The 27,316-nt window shown below is 45.6% G+C and overlaps 1 protein-coding gene across 1 annotated transcript in view; it reads left to right on the top strand.

The window, feature by feature from the left end:
* The first annotated feature begins 783 nt into the window (after positions 1-783).
* Positions 784-27,316, top strand: part of LOC310851492 (gastric inhibitory polypeptide receptor-like) — a 34,244-nt gene continuing 7,711 nt past the window's right edge. Inside the window, exons 1-9 of the mRNA XM_083753981.1 lie at positions 784-1,105; positions 9,701-9,881; positions 12,588-12,687; positions 14,385-14,492; positions 17,014-17,135; positions 21,402-21,505; positions 24,325-24,481; positions 26,692-26,851; positions 27,081-27,141. Coding sequence (XP_083610107.1) covers positions 9,825-9,881; positions 12,588-12,687; positions 14,385-14,492; positions 17,014-17,135; positions 21,402-21,505; positions 24,325-24,481; positions 26,692-26,851; positions 27,081-27,141 — 869 coding nt within the window. The 5' untranslated portion in view covers positions 784-1,105; positions 9,701-9,824. The remainder of the gene's footprint in view (positions 1,106-9,700; positions 9,882-12,587; positions 12,688-14,384; positions 14,493-17,013; positions 17,136-21,401; positions 21,506-24,324; positions 24,482-26,691; positions 26,852-27,080; positions 27,142-27,316) is intronic.

Below are 27,316 nucleotides of genomic sequence, written 5' to 3'. Positions count from 1 at the left end.
GTAACCCGAGGTACCACTGTACATTAAATCGGTGTAACTTGCAATAATCACACAACCCTTCTGATAATCTTACAGATGTACCTCTTCTAAGACAAAGATAATATGGCGAGTGGCTTTAATAAAACCGTTTTCTCTTTGAATTGTTGTCTGCAGCTTAAAAAAAGGAGGGAAAATAAAACCCAAAATCCTGCCATTGTATCATTTAAATCAGGGGTCAGCAAACTTTTTCAGCAGGGGGCCGGCCCACTGTCCCTCACACCTTGTGAGGGGCCGGACAATATTTTGAAAAATAATAATAAATGAAGGAATTCCTATGCCCCACAAATAACCGAGAGATGCATTTTAAATAAAAGGACACATTCTACTTGTGTAAAAACACGCTGATTCCTGGACCATCCGCGGGCCGGATTGAGAAGGCGATTGGGCTGGATCCGGCCCCCGGGCCTTAGTTTCCCTACCCATGATTTAAATCGTTTTTGTGCACCGCTCTTAGGGAAACACTGCAAAAAAATAAAAATAAAAAACGTCGTTGCTATCTCCATAGGACTTTGAAGAGCGCCAAATGTTTTGTCACCATTTCCCCTGCTTTCTTTCTTTCTTTCTTTTTTATTTTCTCCCCCTGCCCTTTGCAAAGCAAACACCCCCAGCCTGCATCTCCAGCAATGGTAAACACAACAGAGAGCAATAAGGTTTTCCCTAGACGCCACCCATTCCCCCCCCCCTTCCACTGCTGCTGCCTCAAAGTTGCTGGACGAGGCCCAAATTGTGTGTGCATGTCTCCTCAATCCAACGCAGCTGTGGGAACAGCTTCCAAGGGGCACGGTGCGCAGTCAAGCCCTGGGGAGGGCATGGAGCACATCCCACGGTCCCCAGAGAGGAAGAGAAGTCGAGAGGAGCAGCCCACCTTTCTGCAATGATGCTTCTTCGCCCCCATGCTTTCCCTCCCAGCAGCTGTCTCCTCTCTCTCCCCGCTCTTGAATCACCCACTCCTCCTGCCTTGACAAGGCGCCTTTTAACTCCAGAGCATCAGCAGAGAGGACTGCCAGATGCGCTGGGCTGCGGCTGGATGGCACAGGAGCCAGGAAGCAATCGCTCACCTTAACAGGTAAACCTGTCCGCTTTTCATCCTAGTAAACAGAGAGGCGGTTTGGGTTTTCTGGGGTTTTCCTTCCAGCAACGGGGTCCCGGGACTCTTCTGCTTTCTTGTTCGCTCGTCTGGGATCCTTTAATTTAGAGAGGAGGCGACTGGAATAATAACACTGGGATGCATGGAGGCTAAATGTTGGAAGGTTCGGGACTGTTGCAGGAATTTATGTATCGGTTTTTTGGGGGGATTGCCCCTCCAGCAGATATCATGCACATGCAGCCCACTACCAAAACCAGCACAATCGCTTTTGGGACTTTTGTCATTTGTCCCCACAAAACACTTCATCGCAGTTTCTTCCTATCTATTCCAAGGGCCTTTGCTGCACGATACCAAATGTAAGAATTCACTGATAAATGTATCTATGTACTGGCTCACAGGGAAAACTTCAGAAATTCATATAGACCTGTGAGCTCAGCTGCTCAGCAGCCCCTCTGCCTGGGTGATAATCCCTGGCATCCTGATACCTGAGTGCCAGACAGGTAGCCAGTTCCAGAAAGAACAAACCCAGATGAAGACAAAAGGGTGTGATTAACTTGGCTGGGAAACAGGGAAATGTAAATATCTCTTTTGCTTCACTTGATGAGTGTTTGGTGGAGGGCAAGGAGAACCATGGGGCAGGGTCCAGGATGCTCAGATTACGGCCACCAGACCTCCCCTTTCATGATGTAACCGTGATGTATGAGTGATGTAGTTTGGGGGGGGTGTAACATGGGGATGAGCAGCTAATAAAAGTTTGGAGGCTCTTTTGTTTTGGGCTTCCATCTTGTTCCACCTTGTGGCAGGTGGGAGTCCTGCGGACAGTCTTCAATAAAGACCAAGCCTACTGGCTGCTGTTTTGCTCTGGTATTCCTGGCTGGTGTCCTTGTTTTTTTGTCCAAGGGAGCCCTCAGATTTCTCCGTTAACAGGACAAATAAAAGAAAGTTCTTCTTCGCTCAGTGCAGTGTTAAACTGTGGAACTCTCTGCCCCAGGAAGGAGCGAGGGACACTAATTAGGATAGCTTTAAAAGAGAATTAGACAAATTCATAGAGGAGAAAGCTAGCAGTGGCTATGAGCCACAAGGACGATGCAGTCAGAGGCAGAAATAGTTCTGAATACCAGTTGCTGGAGGGGAGAGGGCTTTGGGCTTGAATCCTGCCCTTGAAACCTCAATTACTTATTACTACTGCTTGTGGCGCTGTGGGTTAAACCACAGAGCCTAGGGCTTGCCGATCAGAAGGTCGGCGGTTCGAATCCCCGCAATGGGGTGAGCTCCCGTTGCTCGGTCCCTGCTCCTGCCAACCTAGCAGTTCGAAAGCACGTAAAAGTGCAAGTAGATAAATAGGTACCACTCCGGCGGGAAGGTAAACGGTGTTTCCGTGCTCTGCTCTGGTTTGCCAGAAGTGGCTTAGTCATGCTGCCCACATGACCCGGAAGCTGTACACCGGCTCCCTTGGCTAATAAAGTGAGATGAGCACCGGAACCCCAGAGTCGGTCACGACTGGACCTAATGGTCAGGGGTCCCTTTACCTTTACCTTACTGCTTGGTTCTCTTACATAAGGTTATCTTTAAAACTTTTTTGAGTTTCTGCCCTGTTTTGGGTTTGTTTGAAACGTTAAAACCTCAATTCTTATCACTACTGCTCGATTCTCTCAAATAGGGCTATGTTTAAAACTTGTCATTGAGGTTTGCATACCTTTTTTGTAAACTCAAGGAAGCATTTCCAGCCCGGCTCTTGGGCTTGTTTGATATCACTTAAAATCTTACAATTTCTTCATTTCCTTCTGAGGAAACTGATTAGTTCAGTGAAAGGAGTTTTGTAGCCGGCATCTCGTTAAGTTTCTGTTTAATTCTAGTTTATTTTTTTGTTATTCGATAGACGATTACTTCTCGTTTCAGGGATTTTCACAGGATTTTCTTTTGTTCTGTATAATTTCTTGGTTCTGTGGCTGTCTTTTTTTCACTGAATCCTGCCCTTGGCCTGATTCAGCATCCCCTCCTTCTGTTCTCATGTTAGTTCTTTGCTGTAGACCAATGTTTCCCAAACTTGTGTCTCTTAACTGTTTTTGGACCACAACTCCCATCACCTTTAGGTAGCAGGACCAGTGGTCAGGGGTGATGGGAAATGTAGTTCAAAAACAGCTGGAGACCCAAGTCTGCTCTAGACCAGCTTGGAACTGGGGTTTTTATAAAGGCCCTTTTGGCGTGGGGTTGCCAACTTTCTTGAAGCCAGCTGTTCCTATGCCTTGAACTGCAGCAACTTCATTTCACAGGTGGTAAGAGAGATTTGCTCTTCTCTGGGACGCGGGTGGCGCTGTGGGTTAAACCACAGAGTCTAGGGCTTGCTGATCAGAAGGTCGGCGGTTCGAATCCCCGCGACGGGGTGAGCTCCCGTTGCTCGGTCCCTGCTCCTGCCAACCTAGCAGTTCGAAAGCACATCAAAGTGCAAGTAGATAAATAGGTACCACTCTGGCGGGAAGGTAAACGGCGTTTCCGTGCGCTGCTCTGGTTCGCCAGAAGCGGCTTAGTCATGCTGGCCACATGACCCGGAAGCTGTACACCGGCTCCCTCGGCCAATAAAGCGAGATGAGCGCCGCAACCCTATGGCCTGAAAGGTTTCTGAAGATCTATTAGAGCAGGCATAGGCAAACTCAGCCCTCCAGATGTTTTTTGAGACTACAACTCCCATCATCCCTGACCACTGGTCCTGTTAGCTAGGGATGATGGGAGTTGTAGTCTCAAAACATCTGGAGGGCTGAGTTTGCCTATGCCTGGATTAGAGAAAGAAGAGGGTGGTTGTTGTTTTTTCCTGATTGTCAAGCAATCTTTTGTTTTGTGTGGCAGAGGAAATACAATTTTGGGAGGAGGGTGTGAAACTACCGCTGACTGGTTGCCAGGCGGAAGGTGCTTTGGGCAGCTTTCATGTTGCAAACTGTTGTCTAGCCCCTGAAGATTTCAAATAGGCACTGTATTGATAATGACAGGCGGACACAAGTTTCAAAACTCCTTTGGATAACAACCTTTGGTTGCTTTCCAGCTCTGAAATTCTATGATTTGATGAAAAAGCTGCAAGGATCAATTGGAACACAATACAGTAATGGAATCTTTGCTATGACCCTGACTTTGATCCTAGAATTTGGAAATAAGTCCTGTTGATTTCTGTGGGGCTTCTCATTATTGAAGGGGCAACCAAGGCGGTTTTTGGGTGGGGGTGTCAAAGGGAAGGCCACAACTTTTATTTATTTTTTAAAATTAATATATGGGAAATGCCTTTAACAGCAGCTGGTTCTGACAGTATAACGAACAGTGGAAGCTTTTCATAGAATATAAAAGGGACTTGGCTGAGATGGCAAAGTTTAGGTGTTTAATTGGAGAAAAATTATTACTGACATTTATTAAGGATTGGAAATTTCTTGTGGACTTTTTGTGTGAAGGAGAAAATGAAGATGAGAAAAATACTGGTTTATAGAAGGTAGAATGGATGGATCTTATGGACTGAATACTATATTTAGCTGCAGGACAGAGAGCTGGAAATCTTTTTCTCTTTCTCTTTTTTTCTCTTTCCTCTTTGGTCTTCCTTTTTCTTGTCTCTTTTCTGCCTTTGTTTTGTTTTTTGTAAACATTAAGTAGCTGTTTTATATCAGTATATTATAAAAATATTCTTTGTCATGTGCGTTCATTTTGAATGACCCACATATCTCCACCCACTACATTCATAAATATATATATAGAGAGAGAGAGAGAGAGAGAGAGAGATTCTGAGGGAGTTGTCATTTCATTATATTTTTATGAGATGGCCCACGATGTGCTCAGGATAACAGAAGCCACCCCTCCATATGACCTGCACTGAATCTCTGAATAACTGACAATGAATAAATGAAGAAGTAGCTTTTCACAGAATGAAGAAAAGCATTCCCATCAAAGAATATCTTTGTGAAGCCAACTGCTATTAAAGGCAGAGGAGCAGGAATAAGGAAAAAGAGTTGGCAACCCTGTGCGAGGGGAGCAGCGGTGTGTGCTTAAGGCTGAAAATACGCCAAATTTTCTCGCAAGCTAAGGCTTGCTCCTGAGTAAAACTGCTGAGGACACACAGGATCATTTCCCTTCCTTCTATTTGGTTCTGCAGATTATCTCCATGTAAAAGAAAGGGCACAGGGCTGTTTCTGATCCTTATAATATCCTGGTGTCTGGCCAGGCCGTCTCTCCTTCTTTTAATCAAATAAAAAGGTATTTTTATTTAGTTTATACATGAGGAGGAGCAGACAGACCAGGTCTGCGTCAGAAGCCTAGGGAGCGGGAAGGGAGAGAGAAGGATGAGGGAAGAGGGAAGAGGAGGTCTGTGGCAAAGTCCTGGTTTGGGACAAGAGAGTTTGACCTCCGAAGTTTCCTGATGGAGAATAGAAGGGAAGAAATGGAGGCAATGAGAGATTTTACTTTCTTGGGCTCCATGATCACTGCAGATGGTAACAGCAGCCACGAAATTCAAAGACGCCTGCTTCTTGGAAGAAAAACAATAACAAACCTAGACAGAATCTTAAAAAGCAGAGACATCACCTTGCCAACAAAGGTCCATATAGTTAAAGCGATGGTTTTGCCAGTAGTGATGTATGGAAGTGAGAGCTGGACCCTAAAGAAGGCTGATCGCCGAAGAATGGATGCTTTTGAATTCTGGTGCTGGAGGAGACTCTTGAGAGTCCCATGGACTGCAAGAAGATCAAACCTCTCCATTCTTGAGGAAATCAGCCCTGAGTGCTCACTGGCAGGACAGATCCTGTAGCTGAGGCTCCAAGACTTTGGCCACCTCATGAGAAGAGAAGACTCCCTGGAAAAGACCCTGATGTTGGGAAAGATGGAGGGCACAAGGAGAATGGACGACAGAGGACAAGATGGTGGGACAGTGTTCTTGAAGCTACCAGCATGAGTTTGACTAAACTGCGGGAGGCAGTGGAAGACAGGAGTGCCTGGCGTGCTCTGGTCCAGGGGGTCACAAAGAGTCGGACACGACTAAACGACTAAACAACAACAACAACATTTTCATCAGAGAAAGACAGGGTGTGACATCTCTGCATCTGGAAGCTTCTCCCGCCTTTTCATCTCCTGCACACATAGATGTCAAATGCACACATCTCACAGCTGTCAACTTTTCTCTTTACTTGCGAGGAATCCTATTCCTTTTTTCTTTTTCCTTTCTCCACCTGTGATGAGGCTGCATTTTAATATTTTAATGTTTCAGTATTTTAATTGTTGTATTTTAATCTTGTTTTCAACTTGTATTCATTCAACTTGTTTTTATTATTGCTTGTTAGCCACCCTGAGCCCGGCCTTGGCTGGGGAGGGCGGGGTATAAATAAAAATTATTATTATTATTATTCGGAATAAGGGAATCTCCCTTAAAAAAAGGCAAATGTTACAGCTATGACACATCTACATCAGTCAACAATGGCAACTTCTCTGCCAAGCCTACCTCACAGGGTCATTGTAAAGAAAAAAAATGTGTGAAGGAAGGGAACGTGTACAAGACCGTCAACAGATAAATGGAATGAAATAAAATTTTAGGGGTAAGCTGCCTTGAGTCCCTGTCATGAAAAAGGTGGGGAAGAAGAAGAAGAAGAAGAAGAAGAAGAAGAAGAAGAAGAAGAAGAAGAAGAAGAAACTGAGGGAATGATCAGGACCATACCAGCGAGTAAAATCTTATTGAACCTAGTGGGACTTACTTCTGAGTAAAATTGCTTGGGATTGCAGTATAAGGCTCCATTGACGATAATAAACAGTCCACAAGAAATGGCTGGCTGCTGAAACATTGCAATGAAATCATTTATCGTGGATTGGTGACATTTTCCTTCAAAATTACAAAATTCGTACGCCATCCTCACCAATTCCTTCATTTGCCACAGGTGTTTAGTTTTCAGGATAAACAGGACTCTCATTTTTTTTACACCTATGCACAGACACACTACTTGTTCTCCAAGACATGGAGGGGAGCAAGAAAAGGAAAAGCGGGACATCCTGGGGTCAAATCAGAAATTGGCATGGCTTCTGTAATTGCGGGACTGTCCCTGGAAAATAGGGACACTTGGAGGGTATGAGAGTAAGGCAGTCTCCGCAGGTGCCAGGGACAAACAGTGAGGCATTGAAAGATGGCACAGCTCTGGTTGTTGTTTAGTCGTGTCCGACTCTTCGTGACCCCCTGGACCAGAGCACGCCAGGCCCTCCTGTCTTCCACTGCCTCCCGCAGTTTGGTCAAACTCTTGCTGGTAGCTTCGAGGACACTGTCCAGCCATCTTGTCCTCTGTCGCCCCCTTCTCCTTGTGCCCTCCATCTTTCCCAACATCAGGGTCTTTTCCAGGGAGTCTTCTCTTCTCATGAGGTGGCCAAAGTATTGGAGCCTCAGCTTCAGGATCTGTCCTTCCAGTGAGCACTCAGGGCTGATTTCCTTCAGAATGGATCGGTTTGATCTTCTTGCAGTCCATGGGACTTTCAAGGGTCTCCTCCAGCACCATAATTCAAAAGCATCAATTCTTTGGCAATCAGCCTTCTTGATGGTCCAGCTCTCAATTCCATACATCACTGCTGGGAAAACCATAGCTTTAACTATATGGACCTTTGTTGGCAAGGTGATGTCTCTGCTTTTTAAGATGCTGTCTAGGTTTGTCATTGCTTTTCTCCCAAGAAGCAGGCGTCTTTTAATTTCGTGGCTGCTGTCACCATCTGCAGTGATCATGGCTCTGATATCGGTGGCCAAATAAGATTCAGTTTCCAGTCAAATCAGCTTCTGTACATGAAACTGGAATGTCAACTTGCCCTTTGCTTCAGGGAGCAAAATGTCTTGAACTTGCTCTGTTTGGAATTACGGGGAGAAGACGACACACGACCTGCCTTGTTGTCCCTTCCCTGTTTCCTCTGTCCTGCTCCTGTGCCCCTAATGTGCCCAGCCGGATGAGACCGGCCCCCTCCTGTTTTAAAGTGCATTGCGGAGAAGTGAGCATCGATTTCCAATTTTTACTTCCTCCTGACAGCTTTTAGCCAAGTAAACATCGCTGAGCGCGGAAACAAGACACTGACAGCTTGTGGATAAATGCCTGAGGGCTTCTTTCGCATCCTGAAAAGCAAAAGGAGGGAGGAAAAGCGGAGTGCGGCCCAGTGGTTAGAGCAGCCTTCTCCAGCCTGCTTTTGGCTGCTTGGGACCACAGCACACAGCCAAAGCTGGCGGAGAGCAACTGGTTGGAGGGAGTCGGTCTCTCAAGGCATCTCACTAAGAACACACTTTTGGCGGGTTCCCGTGAGAACCTTCCGGAACAGCAGCTGACAGAATGAGAAGTCTAGAGCCTATTTTTAGGGCACTTAGTTTTGAACATCCCTCTGTGGCCTAGGAATATAGGGGCAAGGGGACTCGGGCTGGAGGGAAGTGGATTAGCTGCAGAAAAGGACCCAAAAGGAGCCCAGATTTTGGGAACTGGCAATAGCAGCCTGCATAAACCTCTGCCCAACAGGGGAGTGTCGGTTAAATTCCAGGTGACTCATTTATTCTGATCTGTTTGCAGGGAGGTTAGACAAAGCTGAGTCAAGCAAGCATCATCCCACACTTTCTGGTGCATTTCCTTGTCGCTTGTTGTGTTGTTGTTTAGTCGTTTAGTCGTGTCCGACTCTTCATGACCCCATGGACCAGAGCACGCCAGGCACTCCTGTCTTCCACTGCCTCCCGCAGTTTGGTCAAACTCATGTTCACAGCTTTGAGAACTCTGTCCAACCATCTCGTCCTGTGTCGTCCCCTTCTCCTTGTGCCCTCCATCGTTCCCAACATCAGGGTCTTTTCGAGGGAGTCTTTTCTTCTCATGAGGTGGCCAAAGTACTGGAGCCTCAGCTTCAGGATCAGCCACTTCATCAGCTCTGGATCTACTTGTACTTGCCCTCCGCTCTTCCCCAGTAGCATGTTGGACGCCTTCCGACCTGAGGGGCTCATCTTCCAGCGTCATAACTTTTATATGCCTGTTGTCTTTGTCCATGGAGTTTTCTTGGCAGGGATACTGGAGTGGCTTGCCGGTTCCTCCTCCAGGTGGATCACGTTTGGTCAAAACTCTCCACTATGACCTATCCATCTTGGGTGGCCCTGCTCGGCATAGCTCATAGCTTCTCTGAGTTATTCAAGCCCCTTCACCACGGCAAGGCAGTGATCCATGAAGGGGTCCTTGTCGCTTACCTCGCCACAAAAAATATTTGGAGGGAGTCTGTTTGTTGAGCAAGAGCTCCACGTCAATGTGGATTGAGCATCCCGAATTTGCCAGTATGCAGTTGAATCTCATCTAGAAATCGGAGCTGTCAGGAAAGGCTCTGTGGTTTTTCTCTTTTAAATGTTTTTTTTAATTGACTTTTAATTTCAGGTAAGAAACCCTTACAAGGAACATGGAGCTTAGTAGTTCTACAGAGAAGAACGTAAAATGTTTAATAGACTATTTTATTTTAATATTCTGTTGAAAGCAGCCCAGGGTGGCTGGGGAAACCTAGTCAGATGGATGGAATATAAATAAATTATTATTATTATTATTATTATTATTATTATTATTATTTCACCCCCAGAACTCTTCCACCGAACGTGGGTCCAGTGTGGATGGAGGCGGACTTCTACTGCAGAAGGCTGCTAGCCAGAGGAGCCTGAGATGGATGTCCGTCACTGGCCTCGTGTCTGTTCCTCAGCCGAAGCATGCAGGGATCCCTTAATCTCTTCCTTTGGCTTGTCTTGCTCCAAAAGAACGCGGAGGTGAGGCTGGGGGCGAGGAGCAGGGTCTCACCCGCATCCTAAAACAGCCGACACTCGGGTTGCGAACATAATCCGTGCGGGGATGCACATTCGCAACCCTCAGCGGTGCGTCTGCACATGCACAGGTTGTGATTCGGTGCTTCTGCGCATGCGCAAAGCGCGATTTAGCACTTTTGCACATGCGCGACCGCCAAAACCCAGAAGTAACCCTGTTCCGGTACTTCTGGGTTTCGGCGGGTCCGTAACTCCAAAAAATGCATCTGTAAGCATCTGTAAACTGAGGTATGACTGTATCATAGACAGGGCCAAATTTAGGTTTGATGAGGCCCTAAGCTACTGAAGGTAATAATAAATAATAATAATAAATTTTTATTTATACCCTGCCCTTCCCGGTTTAAAAACCGGGCTCAGGGTGGCTCACAGCAAATATAAAACATTGATTAAAATGCGACTATAAAACAGCATAAAATACAGCATAAAACGCAGCATCAATATCAATAAAATTCAAAAATTCAGGGGTCATGGGGGGGGGTACAAAACAAAAAACCCGTCAGTAGACATCAAATGATCACCAGGGCTAACTGGCCAAGTTGGTCCTACTAGGGCCAGCAAGGAGACCAGGGAAGAATTTAAATGTGGGGTCCCAGAAAGGGTTTCTTCATAGAAGAGGACAGGGGGAAAGGGAATAGAGGATCAGGCTAATTCAAATTGAAAGCCAGGCAGTCCTGCAGGGCCCTAGTCTTGTAGGACAAAGCATTCCACCAGGTCGGAGCCATCACTGAAAAGGCCCTGGCCCTGGTGGAGTCTGGCTTCCTTGAGCCCCTTTAGATGTCCAGCTGTCCTTTGTCAACAACAAATGGCCACTGTTTTTTGTGTTGAATATATGCTACAGTACAGTCATACCTCATGTTACATTTGCTTTCTGATATGTTTTTTCAGGTTGCATCCCGCAGCGACCCGGAGGTATTGGAAAAGGTTACTTCCGGGTTTCACTGCTTGCGCATGCGCATAAAATGACTTCACGCGCATGCGCAGAAGTGGCGAATCACGACACACAGGCATGGGTTGCGTTCTATTCATGTTGCGAACGGGCCTCCAGAACAGATCCCGTTCGCAACCAGAGGTACCACTGTACAGGGTAATTTATGGGCCTAATGGGTATCTAAAGCCATTTGTGCATGTTGCCATGCAACATATTAAGTTGTGGGTGAACATATCAGATGACTCAGCGATTTTTCAAACAGCTCTTGTTTATTCACAGGCCAGAACAGAACTGAACTGAAGGGTTCAGCCAACCTGCTTATACAGAGCTCCACTAGAACGCAACAGTAACCATTTTCTATAACTATCCAATCACTGAACGTCACTTTCAATCCCTTATTTGCATATGTGGACCTGAGTGAAAACTATCTACAGTATCCCCCTGCTGGCCCAGGGTGAGAACTTCAGTACATAACACAATCAGTCCATGCAGAATGTAGGCACCCTATATAGGGAACGGAGCAAACCCGTGACATTTTAGGGAGCAGGCTATCAGGCGGGGCCCATGACTTACATCATAGGAACCTACACAACACAAAACACCGTTGCTGTATGTAGGTTTTATTTTATTTCTTTTTTATCTTATATTTTGGAAATGTACATCCAGGGTTTTTTCCCTCTTTAAATTTTTTTTGGGCCCCCAAGAGAGTGGGGCCCTAAGCTATAGCTTGTTTAGCTTCTACGTAAATCCGGCACTGATCGTAGAGTTGGGAGGGTTGCCTAATTCTTTCGGGCTTTGGAGCAACTTTGGGAATCTAAGAAACATGGGCCCCACAGAATCACCCAAATCACAGCAGGAAGGTGGCACCAACCCAAACAACAGGTAAAACAGAAACAAAACCTAATAAAGCACAGGCAGCCCCCCCCCGCCCCAAAGCCCTCAATTTATTTTTTTTAAATGAGAGGGGCAAGGTGGGGGAATGAACCTGCAGGTAAAGTACACACTAAGCAAAATAAATATACGTCCTGCTGCTGTTCAGTGGCCTGACACGCAAAAATGCAAGCAAAGCTTTTTCTTTGGTGTGGTGATGAAGCGATAGAAATTGCTTTCTCTGCTTGCTTTCTGTGGACCAGGCTGCAATTTCAAGGCTCAGGTGCAAGGCTTGCAATAATAATAATAATAATAATAAGTGGGCAACTAACCTAAGTAAACATCAGGCAACTTTGGGAAGAGCTATGTACTCTGGGAAGGGACGCGGGTGGGGCTGTGGGTTAAACCACAGAGCCCAGGACTTGCCAATCAGAAGGTCGGTGGTTCGAATCCCCGCGACGGGGTGAGCTCCTTTGGTCGGTCCCTGCTCCTGCCAACCTAGCAGTTTGAAAGCACGTCAAAGTGCAAGTAGATAAATAGGTACCGCTCCAGCAGGAAGGTAAATGGTGTTTCCATGCGCTGCTCTGGTTTGCCAGAAGCGGCTTAGTCCTGCTGGCCACATGACCCGGAAGCTGTACGCCGGCTCCCTCGGCCATTAAAGCGAGATGAGCGCCGCAACCCCAGAGTCGGCCACGACTGGACCTAATGGTCAGGGGTCCCTTTACCTTTACCTTTAAGTAATCTAACTAAACATCAGGCAACTTTTGGAAGAGCTATGTCCTCTGGACAAAACCTTTAGGTGACTAGCTGATATGTACCTGTTGTTGTTGTTTCATTTCCCTCCCCTGTCGCAGGCAAGCTCCACCGAAAACTCAGCCAAAGAGATGTTTGAGGCGTGGCAGCAGTACCAGGTAGCCTGCTATCGCAAGATCCTGGAGGACCCGCGTCCCACAAGTGAGAGAGAGAGCATGGGATCTTCTTCCCCTTTGGCCCGATCCAACGGAGTTTTTCTTATGCTCTTAGCAGTATAATGAAATCTCTTCCAAACCACTGCTTTATTGAGCATCTATCCTTGTTTGTTTGCACAGTGTCTGCAGAGAGGTTAAACAGCGTTGCGTCAAGTAATTGCTGTCCCATGTTGTAAATAAAAATTGCCCTTTTCCCTTATGGGGTATCCAAGAGCCCATAAAGAGTCCTTACATAGGTTCCCTATTGGTAGGAGAAGATAACAGAGGCCAACCAGAGAATATTGAAAAGCAAAGCAGCTAGTAAGCCTGATCTTTATTGATCTGTTGCAACAGGGTGCTCCCCTCACATGCAGGAGAGAGAAGGGACCCAGAAAAATGGCGCGCAAGGCCTTATAAAGACTTCTGAAATTGCCACCCTGTAGATCAAGACCATCCCCAGAAACATCATACATACATCACAGAAGGGGTGTAACCTAAGACCCCCCTCAGATACATCACACCTACATCACAGAAAAGGCAATCTAAAACAGAAATTTGAATATTGTTTTTCTCCTGTTGTTGCTTATCTCCTGTCTGGCAGGTTCCTTGATTGGATTGCCTGGGAAGCCTGGCCAGTCTTTTGTAGTGATAAATACTTATTTCCTGGGCCAGGTCACAGGCTCACACCCTATACATATCTTAAATGTGCCCTTAAGACAGGATTTGTGAGGAAAGAGACAATGGGGAGGTTTCCCACTTTGACCTTGCAGAGAAAACATTTGCTCAGTTTAGGAATCAAAATGGTTCCAGGTCGGTCTTCCTGTGCTGATCTATGGATGTGCTTGGTTGGTACATTTATGAACATTTCCATATATCTAAGACCATAAAATTCCTATCATACCCACGCTTTCCAGTTCATTCATTTTCCGTATTGCAAAAAGTCTGTTGTGGGGGGCGGGGGGAGAAAAGGATCTGTTATCCAAGGTTGCTGATGAAAGGTGTTGCATGATCAAAGCTGATGAGATACAATCTGATCATGCAACCTGAATTTGACAACATGTGATTGAATCTCCAATAATAGGCACAGCTTTGAAATGTCCCAACTTGCCCAGCCTCCCACCCTCCCTCTCTTTCATCCTGCCTTCTCCAGGAATCCATAATTTTTTAAGTTCAAATGTCACCAAGAAGCGGTATCTTGCAAGTGAAATTTCTTGTGCAAGGCTGTTTGGCCAGTACGCCGAAATTTGCCCAACTTTTCCCGAGAATGGCGTTTCACTTTATTTATTTCTGTTTCGTTTGCTTACTAAATTTGCGTTAACGCCCTTCATCCGTCAATTCCGGGGCGGTTCGCGACACAAAAACACAAAATAAAAAACACGGAATACATAATATAAACCAAAAACAACAAGAAACAAACAAACAAAAAACCCTTTCCCCCGACCCCCTCTCACAAACACATTTCAAAGTGTATAGGTTGGGTGTTTTCCGATACCTGATTTACTTGTTAATGTTCACATACATGGCTCCCCAACAACTGACATTCGGAAGGTAGACTTCTCCTGAAGGCAGAAGCTCTATTATGCCACCATGACCAGCAGTCATTGAGAGATCCCCTTCTTCCTGCTGTTGCTCTGTCCCTTGGCTTAATCCCCCTTTCAAAAGCGTTGAACGACCTCCTCCCCCTTTGCTCTGCCCTTCTTCCAGGTCTGGTGTGCAACCGTACATTTGACATGTACGCCTGCTGGGGCGATGCTCTTCCGAACACCTCTGCCAAGGTCCCTTGCCCCTGGTACCTGCCTTGGCACCAGCAAGGTAAGTAGCTAAAAAAGCCAATGCAATTCTGGGCTGCATCAATAGGAGTATAGCATCTAGATCAAGGGAAGTAATAGTGCCACTGTATTCTGCTCTGGTCAGACCTCACCTGGAGTACTGTGTTCAGTTCTGGACACCACAGTTCAAGAAGGACACTGACAAATTGGAACGTGTCCAGAGGAGGGCAACCAAAATGGTCAAAGGCCTGGAAACGATGTCTTATGAGGAACGGCTAAGGGAGCTGGGCATGTTTAGCCTGGAGAAGAGGAGGTTAAGGGGTGATATGATAGCCATGTTCAAATATATAAAAGGATTTCACATAGAGGAGGGAGAAAGGTTGTTTTCTGCTGCTCCAGAGACGTGGACACGGAGCAATGGTTCCAAACTACAAGAAAGAAGATTCCACCTAAACATTAGGAAGAACTTCCTGACAGTAAGAGCTGTTTGACAGTGGAATTTGCTGCCCAGGAGTGTGGTGGAGTCTCCTTCTTTGGAGGTCTTTAAGCAGAGGCTTGACAACCATATGTCAGGAGTGCTCTGATGGTTCCTGCTTGGCAGGGGGTTGGACTCGATGGCCCTTGTGGTCTCTTCCAACTCTATGAGTCTATGATTCTAGATGCAAAGGCACCCAATACGGTTCATTCATCTTTTAAGTCTTGGAATCAATTTGATTCCTTCCCCCTGTTCCTTTTTCCTTTCTCCTCCTGTGATGGAACTCCTATTTGGGGACTTCCCTGGCTTTTTTCTGGCCCATGTAGGACCAGTCTGGATAGTTAGCCTTGGTGAAGACTTGACGTTTTCATCCCCAAAAAAGTTTTTGATTTGAGTTTCCATTGAAATGAGGCTGCATTTTAATGTTTTAATGTTGTATTTTAATCTTGTTTTTAAGTTGTATTTCAATCAATTTGTTTTTATATCGGGTGTTAGCCACCCTGAGCCCGGTCTTGGCTGGAGAGAGTGGGGTATAAATAAATTTGTTGTTGTTGTTGTTGTTGTTGTTGTTGTTGTTAAGTCTGGGCCCCCAGACTGGTTCCCTTCCAATTCTATGATTCTATATAACAACAGCAACAACAACAACAGCAAACAGCAACAGCAACAGCAGCAACAACATTTATTTATTTATTTATTTATTTATTTATTTATACATACATACATACATACATACATACATACCTCAGACATCTCTGGTCGGCTCCCAACAGAATATTAAAAACACGATGAAACATTGAACATTAAAAACAGGGTTGCCTTCAGATGTCTTCTAAAAGTCAGATACAGTGGTACCCTGGCTGTCGAACTTAATCCGTTCTGGGGGTCTGTTTGACTCCCGGAACTGTTCGAAAACCAAGGTGCGACTTCTGATTGGCTGCAGGAGCTTCCTGCACCCAATTGGAAGCCGTGTCGGACATTTGGCTTCCAAAGAACGTTCGAAAACCGGAACACTTACTTCCATGTTTTCGGCTTTTGAGAGCCAAAGTGTACAAGTACCAAGGCGTTCGAGAACCAAGGTACGACTGTAGTTTTTTATTTCCTTGACATCTGGTGGTAGGGTGTTCCACGGGGCGGGCACCACCACCGAGAAGGCCCTCTCTGCCTGGTTCCCTGTAGCTTTGCTTCTCGCAGGGAAGGAACCGCCAGAAGGCCCTCAGAGCTGGACCTCGGTGTCTGGGCTGAATGATGGAGGTGGAGACGCTCCTTCAGGTATACTGGGCCTTTGGGGCCGTTTAGGGCTTTAAATGTCAGCACCAATGATTCTTCTGAGCACAGCAGAATGGAATACAACTATTAAATCAAATTGTATTGTCATGGATATACGTTACAGTGGTGCCCCACAAGACGAACGCCTCGGAAGACGAAAAACTCGCTAGACGAAGGAGTTTTTCGTTTTCTTAGACGCTTCGCAAGATGCATCTCCCTATGGGCTTGCTTCGCAAAATGAAGCTTGCCCCGCAAGCTCCGGGGATAGCGGGGAAGCGCAGCGCGTCTTCCCCGCTGTCCCCGGACCTCTTTTGAAGCAAGGGGCGGCGGGGAGAAGACCGCTTCTCCCCGTTGCCAGCCCCGCAATCTCCGGGGACAGAGGGGAAGGTGCGCGCGCCTTCCCCTCTCTCCCCGGACCCCTTTTGAACCAAGGGGCGGCAACGGGGAGAAGCGATTCTCCCCGCTGCCCCTTCCCTTGCTTTAAAACAGGTCCGCGCCTTCCCCTCTGTCCCCGGAGATTGCAGGGCAAGCAACGGGGAGAAGCAATCTTCTCCCTGCCGCCCCTTGCTTTAAACAGGTCCGGGGCCGCGCGCCTTCCCCTCTGTCCCCGGACGGTCTCCATAGGAACGCATGGATTGATTTTCAATGCATTCCTATGGGAAACCGTGCTTCACAAGACGAAAAACTCGCAAGAAGAAAAAACTTGCGGAACGAATTAATTTCGTCTTGCGAGGCACCACTGTATTCGTATTTTTATTATTATAATCAAACCATCTGTATCTTCTTGCTGCCTCTTCTTCCTTCCCCAAAACGTCCTCTGCAGTTCGAGGTGGCTTTGTGTTCCAGAAATGCGGCCCAGACGGACAATGGGTGGTTGATGAGTCAGGCCACCCATGGCGAGATCACTCTCAGTGCGAAGCCGTCGACAAAGAGCTCCCCTTCCAGGTAAACTCATTGCACCACAAACTCCACATCTGAAAAGCAGGGAGGAGGGAAAGAAGAGACCTTCCTTAATAAGAGTCGCTCTGAATTCTTAATCCATATTTAATGCGTTTGTGCTTTAAATGTTCAGTCTTTGGTTTCCCCCCCCCCAAAATTTTTTTTTCACAATATTATAAACAAACAAACACACAAAACAGACAAACATAAATCATAGCCTTATTCAAAATTACAGTTCTTAACTTTGTTAAGTGACTTCCTCGCTTCCCCTTGGTTGAATTTCATTGCATGTCCTTTTAATGGTTTTCCAAATCCCAATTTTTATGAGATTTAACTTAAACATCCTTAGATCTTCATCTTATGGAATTAAACATATTAATTCATCACTTAACATAAAGAAAATCCGAAGCCCATTAAGTATCTGCAAGCTGTTTTCCGTTACTTTAACTTAACAAATTTAACTAAATAATCATTAAATTTATTCCACTCTTCCTGATACTCCTCCTCCTTCTGGTCGCGGACTCTTCAGGTTAGGTCGGCTAGCTCCGAAAAATCCATCATCTTCATCTGCCATTCTTCTATTGTTGGTAATTCTTGGGTTTTCCACTTTTTAGCTAACAAAATACGAGCAGCAGTTGTGGCATACAAAAATAATTTAACATCTTTCTTGGGCAATTCCAAACCTGTTATTCCAAGAAGAAAGGCCTCTGGTTTCTTTATAAATGTATATTTCAACATTTTTTTCAATTCATTATAAATCTTTTCCCAGAAGTCTTTCACCTTGGGACATGTCCAAAAATGTTCAGTCTTTGGATAGCATTGCTACTGAGGGCTGCTGCAAGCCATAATCCATCTCACGAGTAGATTAATCGACAAAAACTTAACTAAAGATATCTCCTACCAGTGTACAAAACTTTCTGGATGCTGTGAATATTGTGGACTTGAATTTTGATGATGATGAGTTATACGGACAGATTAATGCTTTTGGTGTGTGTGTGTGTGTGTGTGTGTAATATAATTAATATAATATAATATAATATAATATAATATAATATAATATAATATAATATAGTTTAGGGAAGCTTTTAATGTTTAACAGACCACTGTATTTTAATATTTTGTTGAAAGCTGCCCAGAGTGGCTGGGGAGACCCAGCCAGATGGGCGGGGTATAAATAAATTATTATTATTAATATAATATAATATAATATAATATAATATAATATAATATAATATAATATACAGTGGTGCCCCGCAAGACGAATGCCTCGCAAGACGGAAAACCCGCTAGACGAAAGGGTTTTCCGTTTTGGAGGTGCTTCGCAAAACGAATTTCCTATGGGCTTGCTTCGCAAGACGAAAATGTATTGCAAGTTCCTGCAGGTTTTTTTCCCTCCCCCCCCTTTTTCTAAGCCGCTAAGCCACTTATCTGCTTATCCGCTAAGCCAATAAGCCGCTAAAAGCCGCTAATAGCGCTAATAGCGCTAAGCCGCTAAGCCGTCAATGGGCTTGCTTCGCAAGACGAAAAAACCGCTAGACGAAGAGACTCGTGGAACGGATTCTTTTCGTCTTGCGAGGCACCACTGTAATATAATAATATATTACTTGAGAGTTCATTTGTCTCCTGTACAAGATGAGGAAGGGATTGTTTCATACCCTTAAAACTGTGTTAATTTTTTAAAAAAACCTTTAAAAAGATTAATTGACTAAAGTTATCAAATTATGCGTGACGCAGGCAAAATTTAATCCACTGGTGTTTTTTTCCAGATTGCAGTATAAAATGTAATTCTGTTGGGGGTCTGGTGTTTGACCATAGTAGAAAATTGGGAGAAGAGGAAAGAAGGAATTAAATATGCCTTTCCTTCTAACAAACGGCATCAGTTTTCATCCATTAAACTCTCAGTGATCTTCCACTTTCATCCCCACCTCAAAAAAAGGCAGCTGCACTGAGGTTTTGATTTACACGATAACGTATTTCCATGTACCTGCTGCACCGAGAAAAGGTAGATATTCAATTAGCTAAAAAGCCTTGAATCGCTGGACGGATCTTTTTCCCTTTTGCAAATGAATAATGGCACATATCAGGATTTTGAGAATCATTTTGCCATCAAATTGGAGGTAACTCTGGGCAAACTCTAGGCTTTTTGGATGCAGAAGCATACCCTCTGATATTTCTCTGATGAAAATAGGGATGTCAATAATAATAATAATAATAATAATAATAATAATAATGGTAATAGCCTGCCCATGTGACTGGGTTGCTCCAGCCACTCTGGGTGGCTTCCAACATAATAAAACGTTAAACATTTAAACCTTCCCTATACAGGGCTGCCGTCAGATGTCTTCTAAAGATTGTACAGTTACTTATCTCCTTGGCTTGAGGGTCGCATAACTCCATACCCTCCAACATTCCTCCGATGAAAATAGTGATGTCCTAAGGGAAAGGACGCGGGTGGCGCTGTGGGTTAAACCACAGAGCCTAGGACTTGCCGGTCAGAAGGTCGGTGGTTCGAATCCCCACAACGGGGTGAGCTCCTGTTGCTCGGTCCCTGCTCCTGCCAACCTAGCAGTTCGAAAGCACGTCAAAGTAGATAAATAGGTACCGCTCTGGCAGGAAGGTAAACGGCGTTTCCGTGTGCTGTGCTGGCTCGCCAGAGGAGCTTTGTCACGCTGGCCACGTGACCCGGAAGTGTCTGCGGACAGCGCTGGCTCCCGGCCTCTAGAGTGAGATGAGTGCACAACCCTAGAGTCTGTCAAGACTGGCCCGTACGGGCAGAGGTACCTTTACCTTTAAGGGAAAGGACGTGGATGGCGCTGTGGGATGCGGGTGGCTCTGTGGGTTAAACCACAGAGCCTAGGATTTACCGATCAGAAGGTTGGCGGTTCAAATCCCCGCGACGGGGTGAGCTCCCATTGCTCGGTCCCTGCTCCTGCCAACCTAGCAGTTCGAAAGCACCTCAAAGTCCAAGTAGATAAATAGGTACCGCTCCGGCGGGAAGGTAAACGGCGTTTCCGTGCGCTGCACTGGTTCTGGTTAATAATAATAATAATAAGAAGAAGAATAAGAAGAAGAAGAAGAATTGCTTGTTTGTTTGTTTACACCCCGGCCATCTGGCTGGGTTTCCCCAGCCACTCTGGGCGGCTTCCAACAGGATATTAAAAACACAATAACACATCAAACATGGAAACTTCCCTAAACAAGGCTGCCTTCAGATGTCTTCTAAAAGCCAGAAACAGTGGACGCTCGGGTTGCGAATGTGATCCATGCAGGATTCACATCCGCAACCCGCAGTGGTGCGTCTGCGCATGCGTGGGTTGCGATGCGGCGTTTCTGCGCATGCGTGACTGCTGAAACCCGGAAGTAACTCGTTCCGGTACTTCCGGGTTTCGGCGGTCCGTAACCCAAAAAAACGCAACCTGAAGTGTCTGTAACCCGAGGTATGACTGTAGTTGTTTATTTCCTTGAAATCTGGTGGGAGGGTGTTCCACAGGGCGGGTGCCACCACCGAGAAGGCCCTCTGCCTGGCTCCCTGCAATCTCACTTCTTCTTTTTTTATATATATAGAATATTTATTAAGATTTTCAATAATAATACAATGAAAAAGAAAAAGAAAAAATACAAAAATTACAAAAATAAAAATAATTAAAAACACACAGAGTTTCCATTACTTATTTTCCTTTATTTCCCAGACCTCCTCATACCTCCCTTTTTTGTATTCCAATTCAGATTGTTAGTTCAGCAAATCCTTACCATTAAATTTTTACCTATTTCTAAACCTTTTTTTTTCATATTCTCTTAAGCATTACAGCTGGAAGCCACTTAATTTCTATCCAACATCATTCTAACGTTCATTAATTTTGCAATATTTCTGTAAATAGTCTTTAAATTTCTTCCAATCTTCTTCCGCCGACTCTTCTCCCTGGTCTCGGATTCTGCCAGTCATTTCTGCCAATCCCATATAGTCCATCACCTTCATATGCCACCCTGTAACCTCACTTCTTGCAGGGATGGAACTGCCAGAAGGCCCTCGGAGCTGGACCTCAGTGTCCAGGTGGAACGATGGGGGTGGAGATGCTCCTTCAGGTATACTGGGTCTTTGAGGCCGTTTAGGGCTTTCAAGGTCAGCACCAACACTTTAAACACTCTTTCCTCCCAGACCTTTTGCTGATTAGCCTATTAATAGTATTGCTTTTCCTGTGTCACTTTCAACCTGTGGTGGAGGTGCCCTTTTCCGCTGAGGTGTATTCCAGCTGTGTTCCTGTTTCTCCCCAGAAACATTTGTGGATTCTGGAGCAGTTCCGACTGATGTACACAGTGGGATACTCCCTTTCGTTGGTGGCTCTGCTTGCGGCCTTCATCCTCTTGGCAGCTTTCAGGTATTGAGAAAGACGACAAGGGGCACTGCCATCCCCCAGGTAGCACGCAGGAAAAACGAGAGGTATTTAAAGATGTGGGTGTGTGGTTTGATTAATCACACCTGCCAAGAGAGGCTTCCACTAAGGCAGGGGTCAGCAAACTTTTTCAGCAGGGGGCCAGTCCACTGTCCCTCAGACCTTGTGGGGGGCCGGACTATATTTTGAAGAGGGGAAAAAATGAATGAATTTCTATGCCCAGATGCATTTTAAATAAAAGGACACATTCTACTCACGTAAAAAGACCAGGTGTAAAGGTACCCCTGACCATTAGGTCCAATCGTGAACAACTCTGGGGTTGTGGCACTCATCTCGCTTTACTGGCCGAGGGAGCCGGTGTTTGTCCACAGACAGCTTCCGAGTCATGTGGCCAGCATGACTAAGCCGTTTCTAGTGAACCAGTGCAGGGCACGGAAACGCCGTTTACCTTCCCGCTGGAGTGGTACCTATTTATCTACTTGCACTTTGACGTGCTTTTGAACTGCTAGGTTGGCAGGAGCTGGGACTGAGCAACGGGAGCTCACTCTGTTGCGGGGATTCGAACCGCCGACCTTCTGATCCCAGAGATGCATTTTAAATAAAAGCACACATTCTACTCATGTAAAAACACTAGGCAGGCCCCACAAATAACCCAGAGATGCATTTGAAAGAAAAGGACACATTCTACTCATGTAAAAACATGCTGATTCCCGGACCGTCTGCGGGCTGCATTTAGAATACGATTGGGCTGGATCTGGCCCCCGGGCCTTAGTTTGCCTACCCATGCATTAAGGGATGTCCCTTAGAGCAGAGTAGTGCAACAGCTCCCCCTGCTGACTATTAAAAAGTTAACCACACAGTGCACATCAATGCACTTTGGTGTGGTTCAGTAAACACTAGTGCAAGGATGGGATGTGTGGGGTTCATAAACCCACCTTATATCGAATGTATGTGACTATATTATTATATGAGCACTGTTCCACAGCATTTGATATTTTCATTTACATACATTCATTTGATATAAGATGGTTTTATGAAGCAATTCTATACGGGCTGGCAAAGAATTCTACAAAACAGTAGTCAATATCCGGAATCACTATTCAGTGTCAAACATCATATTTGCAGAATACACAAAGCTTCACAGCTTGTCTTTCATCGTTCAAAGTCTGGTACCTCGCTTCATTTAAAGATTTTCAGAGACTTTGAGGCTAAAGATTCCATTTTGGACTTGTTATGGTTTGAAAGAATTCTATAAAGATTGTCTATGCGTATATACATGGTCATCGTGTTGCCTAGACATTGCTGATGTTCTCTCTGCAACACAGGGGTTTGTTTGGTAACTCCTGCAGCCAAGCTGGTGCCAAACATATTGCTCTGCTTTCCTTTGGACCACATCAGCCAGGCCGTTTCCTGTCGTCTTGGCAACCCAGGACCTCCATACACACTGCCCAGACTCATAGAATCATAGAGTTGGAAGAGACCACAAGGGCCATCGAGTCCAACCCCCTGCCAAGCAGGAAACACCATCAGAGCACTCCTGACATATGGTTGTCAAGCCTCTGCTTAAAGACCTCCAAAGAAGGAGACTCCACCACACTCCTTGGCAGCAAATTCCACTGTTGAACAGCTCTTACTGTCAGGAAGTTCTTCCTAATGTTTAGGTGGAATCTTCTTTCTTGTAGTTTGGAACCATTGCTCCGTGTCCGCTTCTCTGGAGCAGCAGAAAACAACCTTTCTCCCTCCTCTATGTGACATCCTTTTATATATTTGAACATGGCTATCATATCACCCCTTAACCTCCTCTTCTCCAGGCTAAACATGCCCAGCTCCCTTAGCCGTTCCTCATAAGGCATCGTTTCCAGGCCTTTGACCATTTTGGTTGCCCTCCTCTGGACACGTTCCAGTTTGTCAGTGTCCTTCTTGAACTGAGGTGCCCAGAACTGGACACAGAACTCTAGGTGAGGTCTGACCAGAGCAGAATACAGTGGCACTATTACTTCCCTTGATCTAGATGCTATACTCCTATTGATGCAGCCCAGAATTGCATTGGCTTTTTTAGCTGCCGCGTCACACTGTTGGCTCATGTCAAGTTTGTGGTCAACCAAGACTCCTAGATCCTTTTCACATGTACTGCTCTCAAGCCAGGTGTCACCCATCTTGTATTTGTGCCTCTCATTTTTTTTGCCCAAGTGCAATACTTTACATTTCTCCCTGTTTAAATTCATCTTGTTTGTTTTGGCAATCAACTTGATTCCCCCCCTTTCTTTTTTCCTTTCTTCTCCTGTGAAGAGACTGCATCTTAATGTTTTAATGTTGTATTTTAATCTTATTTTTTAAGTTGTATTTTAATCAACTTGTTTTTATTACTGGTTGTTAGCCACCCTGAGACAGGTCTTGGCTGGGGAGGGCAGGGTATAAATAAAATTTATTATTCCAGTGGTACCTCAGGTTACATACACTTCAGGTTACAGACTCCGCTAACCCAGAAATAGTGCTTCAGGTAAAGAACTTTGCTTCAGGATGAGAACAGAAATCGTGCTCCGGCGGCGCGGCGGCAGCAGGAGGCCCCATTAGCTAAAGTGGTGCTTCAGGTTAAGAACAGTTTCAGGTTAAGAACAGACCTCTGGAACGAATTAAGTACTTAACCCGAGGTACCACTGTATGAATAAAACAAAAACAACTAGTGCAAGAATTAGCTTTGGTTTCCGTTAAAACCCTGTCTAGCCGTCTTGCATCCTGGCTCGAGGTGCAGATATGGGGCACAACTGAGTTCTCCCTGCCCATTGTTCTCTGCCCACTTCCAGGAAACTCCGTTGCATCCGCAATTACATCCACATGAATCTCTTCGCATCCTTCATGCTGCGGGCCGTCTCCATCCTCACCCGAGACACCTTCCTGCAGCTGCACTTCCCCAAGGACTTCCAGGACGAAGGGGACCTCTCGCACCTTCCTCTGGGACAGGTATCATTGCAATTGCAGTTTGAGGGAGGGTAGGTGGGAGGGCTCCAGCCGGGATCAGAGGGGGAGCGTGGGCGTAGTGTTGGGAGATCCTGGACAGACAAAAGAAATTAATTCTTCAAGCAAGGCATAATAATAATAATAATAATAATAATAATAATAATAATAATAATTTATTTATACCTCACCCATCTGGCTGGGTTTCCCCAGCCACTCTGGGCGGCTCCCAACAGAATATTAAAATACAATAACCTATTAAACATTAAAAGCTTCCCTAAACAGGGCTGCCTTCAGATGTCTTCTAACAGTCTGGTAGTTATTTTTCTTTTTGACATCTGGTGGGAGGGCGTTCCACAAGGCAGGTGCCACTACCGAGAAGGCCCTCTGCCTGGTTCCCTGTAGCTTGGCTTCTCGCAGCGAGGGAACCACCAGAAGGTGGTCGGAGCTGGACCTCAGTGTCCGGGCAGAATGATGGAGGTGGAGATGTTCCATAAACTATGGAACTTACTCCTGCAGAAGGCGGTTGCTGGAAATCGAGGGAGGGGAGAGGGCGCATAGATCCTGCTGATAGTTTTATCCCGGGCATCTGTTTGTGAGAATTGGATGCTGGACTAAATCGGCCATTGCGTGCCTCTCAACTGTCCCAATTTAAGTGGGACATCCCAGAATTACTGTCAGGCCGCTGCCAGCGACTCCCATGGCCAGTTGCCCAGGAACGGAGAAAGACAATGAAATAATAATAATAATAATAATAATAATAATAATAATAATATCAATTTTTATTTATACCCCACCCTTCCCAGTTCAAAAACCGGGCTCAGGGCGGCTAACAACAAATTTAAAACACTTAATTATAAAAGCAGCATAAAATATAGTATAAAAACATGAATAACAATAAAACTCAAAAATCAATCTAGGGGAAATAAGATAATTCCCAGGGCTAGCTGGCTGAATTGGTCCTACTTGGGCCAGCGAGGAGGCCAGGGGAGAATTAGCTGTGGGGTCTCAGAGCGCATGATCTTCATAAAAGGGGAGGGGGAAGGAAGAGAAGGGAAATAAAAGATCAGGCTGAATTCAAATTAAAGGCCAGGCAGAATAGCTCTGTCTTACAGGCCCGCCAGAAGGAGGTCAAATCCTGAAGGGCCCTAGTCTCATGTTCCTTACCGTCTGCTTTTTATTCAGTATTTACAGAGAGAGTTTATAGAACCCAGCCCCTTGGATAATGGTGTTGTCCCAGGTGATTCTCCACCCCTCGCCTCTCCCACTTCCTCAATCGTCAGTCTCATCGTCTCCCCTATGGGTGCTGATAAGTGCCCCTCTGCCTTTGAGCTCTTTTCTCTCCTACTTTCAAGGCTCGCTGGGTTCTGGGAGAGGGAGGAAGTCTGGAATGCTTTCTAAAGACACTTCCTCTTCCTCCTCTCTCATTATCTCCCAACTTTCCACCTCATCTGCCTCTGAGCTGTGACCTCCCTCAAACCCCTGTTGTAAATCTAAACTGTCTTCCTCTTCCTGGAAGGGTCAGGATGGGGTCTCCACCATTCCTCCTCTGCTCTTCTTGTTGTTTAGTCATTTAGTTGTGTCCGACTCTTCATGACCCCCTGGACCAGAGCATGCCAGGCACTCCTGTCTTCCATTGCCTCCCGTAGTTCTATCAAACTCACATTGGTATCTTCAAGAACACTATCCAGCCATCTTGTCCTCTGTCGTCCCCTTCTCTTTGTGCCCTCCGTCTTTCCCAACATCAGGGTCTTTTCCAGGGAGTCTTCTCCTCTCATGAGGTGGCCAAAGTCTTGGAGCCTCAGCTTCACGATCTGTCCTTCCAGTGAGCACTCAGGGCTGATTTCCTTCAGAATGGAGAGGTTTGATCTTCTTGCAGTCCATGGGACTCTCAAGAGTCTCCTCCAGCACCAGAATTCAAAAGCATCCATTCTTTGGCGATCAGCCTTCTTTATGGTCCAGCTCTCACTTCCATGCATCACTACTGGGAAAACCATAGCTTTAACTATACGGACCTTTGTTGGCAAGGTGATGTCTCTGCTTTTTAATATGCTGTCTAGGTTTGTCATTGCTTTTCTCAGTCCCTGATAATTACAGAAGCTATTTCGGGCTTCTGATTGCATCCCAAAATGTCCAGCTTTGGTGCGAATCGGCCAGCTCCCACTAGAGCTCCGGACCAAAAAAACGAGCGTTCAGATTCTCCTCTTCCTTTTCAGGCTGTGGTCGGCTGCCGGCTGGCACAGATCTTAACCCAATACTGCGTCTGTGCAAACTACTACTGGCTCCTGGTAGAAGGCCTCTATCTACACAACCTACTAGGACCAATGGCCTTTTCGGAAGAAAGCTATTTCTCAGGCTACCTGCTCATCGGATGGGGTGAGTTAGCTGCCCAGCACGAAGTCCTGACGAGAAAAGAGACATTGGGAGAACGTTGGTGGTTGCGAACATTGCGGGAGAGCTTAATTCTGTGGCTGGGATGCTCAGTAATGGAGGCAACAGTGCTCAAAGCTACCTGTAAAACGAAAGGGAATCATGAGAGGTAGAAGGCAATTGTACCCATTATCCAGATACGTTAGTTGAGTCTTCTTAATTATGTCTCTTGCAGGGGCACCAATCCTTTTTGTCATCCCTTGGGTGATTGTGAGATACTTCTATGAAAACAATGAGTAAGTACCTGGGCCAAAAAAATCTTCTACTTCACATCTGATGTATATTTTTCTTAGGGTTATAAAACAGCTTAGGTTGCACTTCTAGAGTAGTGGCTACTGTATTTATCATGCCAGACTTCCTAGTGGAACTTCAACGGTCGAAACCAGTTTACAGGATTGTCAGAGGGTAAAA

The sequence above is a fragment of the Podarcis gaigeae genome, assembly GCF_964106915.1.
Source record: "Podarcis gaigeae genome assembly, chromosome: 8".
Lineage (NCBI taxonomy): Eukaryota > Metazoa > Chordata > Lepidosauria > Squamata > Lacertidae > Podarcis > Podarcis gaigeae.
The sequence above is the reverse complement of the archived record's forward strand: the minus strand, read 5'-3'. Positions and strand labels throughout refer to the sequence as shown.